Raw genomic sequence first — 9775 nt, forward strand, 5'->3', positions numbered from 1 at the left:
GCATGGTGGCTCATGCCTGTAATCCCAGCTACCAAAAATACAAAAATTAGCTGGGCATGGTGGCACATGTCTGTAATTCCAGCTACTCGGAAGGCTGAGGCACAAGAATGACTTGAGCCAGGGAAGCAGAGGTTGCACTGAGCTGAGATCATGCCACTGCACTCCAGCCTGGGTGACAGAAGGCAACTCTGTCTCAAAAAAAAATAATTATATATATATATATATATATATATATACACACACACACACAAACACACATCTATATATGTACTTGAAGGATGGTCTGAAGGATAGGCAATCTATCCTTCCCTTGACAAATTTCAGAAGTTCTTTTTCCTTTTGGGATCTATGGATTAAAATTCCAAATCCTCTTCCCAGAAAAAAGTACACACATGCATACAATTTTGGAAAATATTACAGAAAGCTCAAGATTACCAAAGGTCATCTGTGGACATACTGAGGATCTACAGCCACAAGACCAAGCATCCCTGCTCATTTCAAATTGAATTTGTATTTTGGGATCACCGAGAAACATTTGTAAAATTATTTCATCAGCTTTTAGAATTAAGAAAACATGTCCTTCTCCTGAATGACCTATTTATTTTTATCCCAAAGGCACTTTGGATTTTGAATACACAATACTTCTGTACCCTTCTTTACCGTGACTTCTGGGAAGACTAAAGTAAAATTTGCAATCTATCTCAACAAATTCAACGGGCTTTCACTGCAGGCATTTTGTATAGTAATTTATGCTTATTTCATTTAATCCACCCCTTATTTTCCCATTCCTCTGATTTCTTAGTCTAGCTTTTTTTTTTTTTTTTTTTTTTGTGAGATGGAGTCTTGTTCTGTCACCCAGGCTGGAGTGCAGTGGCGTGATTTCCGCTCACTGCAGCCTCCACCTCCTAAGGGTTCAAGAGATTGTCCTGTCTCACCCTACCGAGTAGCTGGGATTACAAGCAAGCGCCACCATGCCCGGCTAATGTTTTGTATTTTTAGAAGAGACGGGTTTCGACATGTTGGTCTCCAACTCCTGACCTCAGGTGATCCGCCCGCCTCGGCCTCCCAAAGTGCTGGGATTACAGGAGTGAGCCACCACGCCCAGCCTCATCTAGTTTTCATGTTTTATGGTATCTCTGTAAGTTGCCTCACATCCTTGCAGAAAGGGACTGCTGTAAATAAATAACATGAAGAAAATTATCCCTTAAATTCAGGGTGTAGATCTGTTACGGCAAATTTATGACTGCAGGGTTCGATTTTAATTTGTTGTTGTTTCCCCCTCCGTTTTTTTTCTTTTTTTTTTAGGAGGAGTCTCACTCTGTAGCCCAGGCTGCAGTGCAATGCAATGGCGCCATCTCAGCTCACTGCAACCTCCGCCTCCAGGGTTCTAGCGATCCTCCTGCCTCAGCCTCCGGAGTAGACTGGATTACAGGCGCCTGCCACCAAGCCCGGCTAATTTTTTGTTTTTTCAGTAGAGACGAGATTTCACCATGTTGGCCAGGCTGGTCTCGAATTCCTGACCTCAAGTGATCCAACCTCCTCGGCCTCCCAAAGTGCTGGCGTGAGCCACCGCGCCCAGCCTGATTTGAATTTTAATTCATTAGCGACGTTTAAAAATCCCAGGATTTCACATAAAAATCCAGATTTCAGACGTCGAAAAAAAAAGTAAAATGTTATCTCCCAATGCCGCAGGCAAATAGGATCACAGTCCTGAATAGCAACCGCGGTCTCCAGTGGTTACGGTTCTCATATCCATTTTGCTCCATTTTATTACCTGAGAGGACCGGTATTTTCAAAACCTGGTGTATCAGTAACTTTTAGGGGAAACTTTTGAAAAAAGGACTGCACACGCACCCTTTCTTCCTTCTCGTTCTTTGAAAGGAAACAACAGAAACAATTCATTCTGCAGGCATTCTGCGCTAGTCCCACAGACAGGCGATTAACAAGAGATAAAAAGGTGTGGGTCCCATAGGCGGTACGGTGTTACCCCTTCTAGTTCGCGGGTACCACGTTGCCGGTAGGGATACGGACCCACTGCGACTAGCACAAGGAGTGCTGAACCGAGCTATGCAAAATTCTAACGAGAAGGTGGAACGGTACTTAATGAAGAGGATTAAGGAATCTAAATCGGTTTCGCTAAATTAGACACATCTGTCTAAGCAGCCACGGCCTGTTCGCAGCAGGGGTGGGAAGACAAACCAACGCCCCAGCTCTCCATTCAATCACCAGCAACTCAGTTCTGGACTAGACGCACTCTACGAAGATACCCGGGTTTCCGGAGCAACCGCCCGGGCCGTCCTCCTTTGGCCCCGCCTCCGAGACTCTTTCCCGCCAAAGGCCGTTATCGCCGCAGAGCATGGTGGGACAACGCTTTAGGCTAGGTTTCACAAAGTCCTTTGAAGGCGCCGAGTTGCTTTCAAAGGTCCTCATTCCTGGGGAAATCGACCATCCTTCAAGACCCGACCTGGATGACTAGCTCCTTTAACGAAAGTTCGTTATTTAACTTTTACCAAACGGCTGGTCACTCTGTTCGCAAACCACCCCAAGCTGGGAACGCGGGGGACTTTTTTTCCCCCTTCGTGCGGAGGGTGACGTCGCGCGTGCGTGCGCGTGCGTTGAGCGTAGCCCTCGCAGCACCCGTTGCGCTCCCGCGCGTGCGTGTTGGGATCGAATCGCTGTTTCCTTCCGCTTCTCTTCCTCTGTCTCCCCCCCATATCCGTGCGCCGAGCTGATAAAGGCGCCATTTTGGAGGGGCCGCGGGAGACGTGGTGCCGCTGCGGGCTCGCTCTGCCGTGCGCTAGGCTTGGTGGGAAGGCCTGTTCTCGAGTCCGCGCTTTTCGTCACCGCCATGTCGGGAGGTGGTGTGATTCGTGGCCCCGCAGGGAACAACGATTGCCGCATCTACGTGGGTAACTTACCTCCAGACATCCGAACCAAGGACATTGAGGACGTGTTCTACAAATACGGCGCTATCCGCGACATCGACCTCAAGAATCGCCGCGGGGGACCGCCCTTCGCCTTCGTTGAGTTCGAGGACCCGCGGTGAGGCGGCATGGGGCTTGCAGCCTTGAGGAAATAGGTCCGAGTAGTCGGGGAAGGCTCTAAGGCCTTAACATAGAGAACGGGGAAGCGGGGGCTCTTAGAGAGGTTGGGGCGAGACTGTATCGCCCATGCAGGAGTCGAGTAAGGAGCTGAGTTGGTGTGGCTTCTCTGGCGCCTCGCCTTGGACGTCCCCGGAGCCCATTCGCAGGCTGGAGCGGGAAACTGAGGCGCTGAGGGCTGGTGTAGTGGTTGGGAGCCTGGCGTGTTTCTGGGTGGGGGAGGGGCCATTCCTATTATGCGGCGCATGTGGGCTCTTCCACGTTGGGTGCGCATGTGCGGGGGGTTTGTTGGTTCCCGACTGAGCGAGCTTCTCCTCCTGGTTTTTCTCATGCCTTTTACTTTCTGCGATCCCGCAGAGACGCGGAAGACGCGGTGTATGGTCGCGACGGCTATGATTACGATGGGTACCGTCTGCGGGTGGAGTTTCCTCGAAGCGGCCGTGGAACAGGCCGAGGCGGCGGCGGGGGTGGAGGTGGCGGAGCTCCCCGAGGTCGCTATGGCCCCCCATCCAGGCGGTCTGAAAACAGAGTGGTTGTCTCTGGTGAGTGTACTGGTTGTGTGGATTGATGTGAAGGGACGAAAACTACCTAAAATTTTTCTCTTGCGTGACCGGTTTAATAATTGCAAATTTTTCATGCTAGGTCTTAAGTTGCTTTAGTTTTTGGGTGAATTTAATAAACGAGGATTGCTGCTGTGGTGATTTACCAAATTAGGTTGCGGTACTAGATGCGAAGATCGTTACAAATAATTTTAGACTCTGGATTCCAGAATCTTACCAGCTCTTTACCTGGTATCACTTAGGTACACCTATTAAGTACTTTAAAGTACTTTTTGTCCTGATGTACCTTACCAGCTTAACGTGAAATTTAAGATAATTGATACTAAGAAAAAATCACTTTTTCAGGACTGCCTCCAAGTGGAAGTTGGCAGGATTTAAAGGATCACATGCGTGAAGCAGGTGATGTATGTTATGCTGATGTTTACCGAGATGGCACTGGTGTCGTGGAGTTTGTACGGAAAGAAGATATGACCTATGCAGTTCGAAAACTGGATAACACTAAGTTTAGATCTCATGAGGTAGGTTATACACGTATTCTTTTCTTTGACCAGAATTGGATACAGTGGTCTTAACAGTGGAATTTGAAGGTAAGGATTCAGGCAAGGGTGTCCAAGTAAATTGCCAGATTTCTGGTTTTAGTTACATTGTATTCATTCAGCATGCCTGAAGATAGATGAAAGCTTAGATCTTTCAATGGAAAGTTCTGTCTATCCAATAGGGAGAAACTGCCTACATCCGGGTTAAAGTTGATGGGCCCAGAAGTCCAAGTTATGGAAGATCTCGATCTCGAAGCCGTAGTCGTAGCAGAAGCCGTAGCAGAAGCAACAGCAGGAGTCGCAGTTACTCCCCAAGGAGAAGCAGAGGATCACCACGCTATTCTCCCCGTCATAGCAGATCTCGCTCTCGTACATAAGATGATTGGTGACACTTTTTGTAGAACCCATGTTGTATACAGTTTTCCTTTATTCAGTACAATCTTTTCATTTTTTAATTCAAACTGTTTTGTTCAGAATGGGCTAAAGTGTTGAATTGCATTCTTGTAATATCCCCTTGCTCCTAACATCTACATTCCCTTCGTGTCTTTGATAAATTGTATTTTAAGTGATGTCATAGACAGGATTGTTTAAATTTAGTTAACTCCATACTCTTCAGACTGTGATATTGTGTAAATGTCTATCTGCCCTGGTTTGTGTGAACTGGGATGTTGGGGGTGTTTGTGGTTATCTTACCTGGGGAAGTTCTTATGTTTATCTTGCTTTTCATGTGTCTTTCTGTAGACATATCTGAAGAGATGGATTAAGAATGCTTTGGATTAAGGATTGTGGAGCACATTTCAATCATTTTAGGATTGTCAAAAGGAGGATTGAGGAGGATCAGATCAATAATGGAGGCAATGGTATGACTCCAAGTGCTATTGTCACAGATGAAATTGGCAGTATTGACCTTATACTAAAAGGCAGGGGTTAAAAATGATTATATACATTTTCCTTAAAACACTTGCAAACATTTTATTCAGTTATCTTTAGCTACAATTGCTTTGCTCTTTAAACCTTGGCAATTGTGGCAAAATTATATTGCCCATTTTGTAGCAACTTATTTTGCTCCCTTCCCCCCATTTTTGTTTTAATAGGGACTAATGTGGGAAGAACTGGCTAATTTGTCACAGTACTTAGTTACAACTGTTAATGTGTGACCTGCTGTTGGTGTACATGTGGGTACAGGGTGTCTTTAAATCCAACAAGATAGAGTATAATATCAATACTGCTAAATCTGCATGTCCTCTGTGTGACTGATAGAGCGTTGCTATTTCATTTTTTTAAGACAAAATGAAAGCAAAATATAGAGTTCCAATGTATTGGTGTAGATAATCTAGTTGGGAATACTTTTAAGTCTCACCTTCCCCTTTAAACTAATATTCATAATTGGTTCATATGTTTAAAAGACTTTAATTTACAAATTAAATTGCAAATGGGAGCATTAGATTTAGTTTTAGACTTAGGTGGGTAGCAATGCCAGTAAACTTAAATTACGTAACTTCTTGCAACCACGAAACCTGTAATACGCTGTACAGTAACAAGTGTTGGCATTATCAGTTGAACTGTAAATACAAAATGCTTCTTCCAATTAGTCTCTATGATGATTAAGTTTCTAAAATTTATCTGAACACCATTCAGAAACTTGTTTTGGGGAATTTGATAGTTATTGATGTGCATCTGTTAAACTGATGACAGACATAACTCATCATTCCCCAGAAACCTTTTTTGATTACAGTATCTAACATTTTGCCTCCTCTTTTTTGGTTTTGCTGGTTATAAAGGTTTGGATTGGAGAGGGCTCACTGGATCCCAATCCTTGGAGCTGGATCATTGGATTCAAATCATAATGTGGATAGGATAGGGAGGATGAATTACCAGGATTCATGGAGCGGGATCAGATTACCAGGAACATAGGAGTGGATTCCTGCCCCAACCAAACCGCATTCGTGTGGATTTTTTTATTCAACTTAATTGGCTATTCCAAAGATTTTTTTTTTTTTCCTATTTTTGACGATTGGAGCCCTTAAGATGCACGATGGAATTGTGTTTTGCGTTTTTTGGTAAAAGGAGCAAAGCGAGGACCTGGAGATAAACGCTGGAGCAATCTCCTTGGAAGGATTCAGCACGAGTAGATGGTAAACATTTAAAGGGGAAAGGGGGGGTTTGTTTAAAATAGTAAATCAGTAAGTCACTTCTAAATTTAAAGAAAACAAAATTGGAGTTGAAGAATAAGTAGGTTTCCAATTGGCTATTGCCGTTTTCTTTGAAAAAATAAACATTTTTTAAAAAACTATGCATGGTTGTCCTTTTTCCTCTTCATGTAAGATTCTAACTGGGTCTATCAGTTAATCTTTAAATTGTTAAGTAAGATAAGATTTTGACTCTTGTGTTAATGTGTTAGCAAATTAAAAGTTCTTAAAAGGCAATCTAATGGTATTAGCCATCTTTATTGTTAATTGTAAAAGTCTTCAGGGGAAAGCAGAAGGGGAGAAAAAGGCATTTGTGTATGTAACTTGGTAAATGACGGTGGGGGATGGATCTAGCATCTGAAAGATAAGCTTCTCTACTTTGTTATAAAGTGGTTAAAAAACTATAGATGCTGCTTATTTTCTGGTGGTCATAGACAACATAGGCTTTTGTGCAAAATTGGTTGATGGCTAGTAAATTAATGTTCACTTGGAGATAGCTTTTGACATTCTCAGTGAAACTCATCTCAAAAAAAGGTAAGTATTAAATGTTAACATTAGCACAGATGTATTAGAACTGTTTTTTGTTTTTGAGACAGAGTCTCGCTGTATTCTCCAGACTGGAGTGCAGTGGTGTGATCTGGGCTCACTGCAACCTCCACCCCTGGATTTGAGTGATTCTCGTGCCTCAGTCTCCTGAGTAGCTGGGATTACAAGTGTGTGCCACCCTTGCCTGGCTAATTTTGTATTTTTAGTAGAGATGCGGTTTCTCTGTGTTACCCAGGCTGGTCCCAAAACTCCTGGCCTCAAGTGATCTGCCTGCCTTGGCCTCCCAAAGTGTTAGGATTACAGGCGTGAGCCACCATGCTCAGCCTGTAGAACTTTTAACACAAGTCTCATTTCTTTTTTGAAAGGGAAGAGTACACAAGATTAACTGCTTCTTTGGATGAATCATTGCTAATAAAAAGCTGGGCATTTAGAATTTTGCCTTATAAGCCCTTCTCAACCATAAGATTATTTTGTACCAAAAACTTTGGTGTTCTCTACCAAAGCGGTTGTTAAAAACTTTTAGTCTGTTACTTTTTATATTTGTCTACTGACAGCCTCTTGATACTATTTAGGTTGGGGGAGGGGACCTAAAATAAATAACTAGACTTTAACATTTCCCTTGGGTGCTAATCATAGTTGGAAGTTGAATTTAAGGTGATAATTCGGGTGTCAATTAAAAACCTACGGAAAACCAGAAATCTTGGTAGTGGAAGAAATGTGTAAGGTCACCCCAATCGGTAGATTTTAATGAACGTTGTGGAATGTTGGGAAGAGGGGATAAGTTGAATGCAGAATTTCACTAAGTACTTAGTGTAAATTTATTAAGGATGTAGCTCTTTTTATCTAAGAATTCAATGTAATGGCCAAAAGGCAGATTTACTGTTTAAAATTTGAATAATTTTACATGACATTCTTGAAATTCTAAGAAGTTTTATGTGTAGAACATTTTAAAAATTCATCAGATTATTAAAGGCAAAATAAATGATTAATGATAATTTTGGAAGGTTAATGTGAGCTAGACTTAAGCAAACTTTGGTTCATTTGTGTTCATTGAATGTTTCGGAAACGACCAAAAAATGTAAATGGCCTTCACTCAAGTTTGAGTGTTTAAAGTTGAAAGATGTGCTCTACTAAAAGTTATAGTAATTCTAACCTCACATTGAAATGAGACAGTATTCCTTGTTATACAGGCTGAATTTGAAGATTAGAGAGGCCCTAATGTTTACTTATGAAAGGTAAAGGGGCATAGGTTTTGTAATTAAGATGACCAGACAGCTAAAAGCTGTGATGGGAGGTATGGACTGCTCCTATTTATAGTCTTAGAAAATTGACCTTTAGGTCTCTATCCGTATTGGCAATTATTAGAAGAAAGTTACACCCTTTTGAAACTACAAAAGCTGTCTTGGAATTTCCCCCTCTTCTCCCTATTTATGTCCCCTTAGAATATTTTAGGGAGCCTATAATAATTTTCTAACCAAGGAAAAACTTAAGTCTCTTTAAGAAGCAATTACTTTTCATAACATCAGATTGAATAACCCACCTTGCTGTTCAGCCCACATCCTACTGGAAACAAAAGGTAAGAAACCCATTTTCTGGTTCTTGATTGTTTGGGTCTGAATTTTGTTTTTAAAACTAAGCTAAGTTTAATGTTTTTAAAAATGCTGTTTGGAATATGAATAGATTCCCCATAAAATGATTTTTCCTAAGTTTTATGCTTTAGTAAATATTCAGTGCTCACATCTGCATCATAGTGCTTGCGTTTAATATGATTTATTGTAGAATCTCAACTTTTCTTGGTGTTGTCTTTGAAACATTGTCTTGGTCATTAGGGCTGGTGTTTTCACATTTCTGTGGTCAAGGTGAATTTCTTATGTGTGCCTTTTTGCTTACTTTGTATATGAATTTTGTAATTTAAATTGCAAGTAAGTTATATATATGTATTTACCATAAATAGTATTAAAAGATGAAAAATTGTTAGACTGAAGTTCTGTTGTAACGTAACCACTATTATTTCCATCACAGTATGAAGAGTGCAAACGCAGAAAACAGATTACAGTCTCATCCATTTTTTGAAATCCAAAAACTATGAAAACAAAAGATTTTGTTGTTGAGCTAATTAAATGTGAACCCTGACCAGAATTGCTGCCTTCATTTTGCACTTAGTGTGACTAAACTGTTTCCTGTTGAACTTCATTATTCATTGCACAGTTGCCACGGACTTTGCTGAGGGTTTTATGTAATACAGGGTATATATGTACCTTATAAAGTGCATACAGCTCTGAATCCCAGATATGTCTGTCTCCAAAGAGTTCATATAAGGGATTGTAGGAACTGTGCTAGCATACACAGGCCTAATGCTTTTGTCTGTAACTGGGGTGTCTTGACTGAAAAACCTGTTATTGTGAATCCTTTACTGATTGAATTTTAAGTTCCCCCATCTTTTTAGGCTGAAGCAGCCACAAGAAAAAAAGGTATGGCCCACATTTCTTTACATTCTGTTGTAATAGTGGACTCAACAATTATATCCCATTGAAGCAAATACTCAGGCATCCTAGAGTGTACAATACAACATTCTTTTGAGTTATTGTTTCTGTATCAGTGCTTAAAGGAACATTGATCAATTAGATCCTATAGGAAAAGCTGGGATTGGCATGAAGTAAAGAGATTATAAGGAAACATCTGTTCATTATGTCTATCTTGATTGTCTATTGAATGAATAGTAATGCTGCCAAAAGTAACTTGCTTTAAACAAACCCCAAGAGATTATAGTATACTTAAACCAGTACTTATTCCTGTTATTGAGACCTTTACAGTGCTTCTTGGTAGCTTTGAAAGCTAATGCC

The 9775-nt window shown here is 41.4% G+C and overlaps 1 protein-coding gene across 2 annotated transcripts; it reads left to right on the plus strand.

The window, feature by feature from the left end:
- The first annotated feature begins 836 nt into the window (after positions 1-836).
- Positions 837-6490, plus strand: SRSF1 (serine and arginine rich splicing factor 1). Of its 2 annotated transcripts, XR_008495254.2 has the most exons (5): positions 837-3042; positions 3459-3643; positions 4007-4179; positions 4380-5057; positions 5979-6490. XR_008495254.2 is itself a non-coding variant. In XM_054460159.2 (4 exons), exons 1-4 carry the CDS (start codon positions 2849-2851, stop codon positions 4572-4574), a joined length of 747 nt encoding a protein of 248 aa, XP_054316134.1. In that variant the 5' UTR covers positions 837-2848; the 3' UTR covers positions 4575-6490. The 2 variants fall into 2 exon arrangements, 1 of the variants encoding a protein (XP_054316134.1); XM_054460159.2 differs by having other exon boundaries at positions 4380-6490.
- The last annotated feature ends 3285 nt before the right edge of the window (positions 6491-9775 follow it).

This window comes from Pongo pygmaeus, chromosome 19 (genome assembly GCF_028885625.2).
Source record: "Pongo pygmaeus isolate AG05252 chromosome 19, NHGRI_mPonPyg2-v2.0_pri, whole genome shotgun sequence".
NCBI classification, from domain to species: Eukaryota; Metazoa; Chordata; class Mammalia; order Primates; family Hominidae; genus Pongo; species Pongo pygmaeus.

What these genes read in the sequence shown, in the direction of transcription:
- SRSF1 (XM_054460159.2), top strand. Translation starts at nt 2,849, where the DNA reads ATGTCGGGAGGTGGTGTGATTCGTGGCCCCGCAGGGAACAACGATTGC. An exon ending in GTTGAGTTCGAGGACCCGCG is followed by an intron (nt 3,043 to 3,458) that starts GTGAGGCGGCAT and finishes GCGATCCCGCAG; the next exon opens with AGACGCGGAAGACGCGGTGT. An exon ending in CTAAGTTTAGATCTCATGAG is followed by an intron (nt 4,180 to 4,379) that starts GTAGGTTATACA and finishes TCTATCCAATAG; the next exon opens with GGAGAAACTGCCTACATCCG.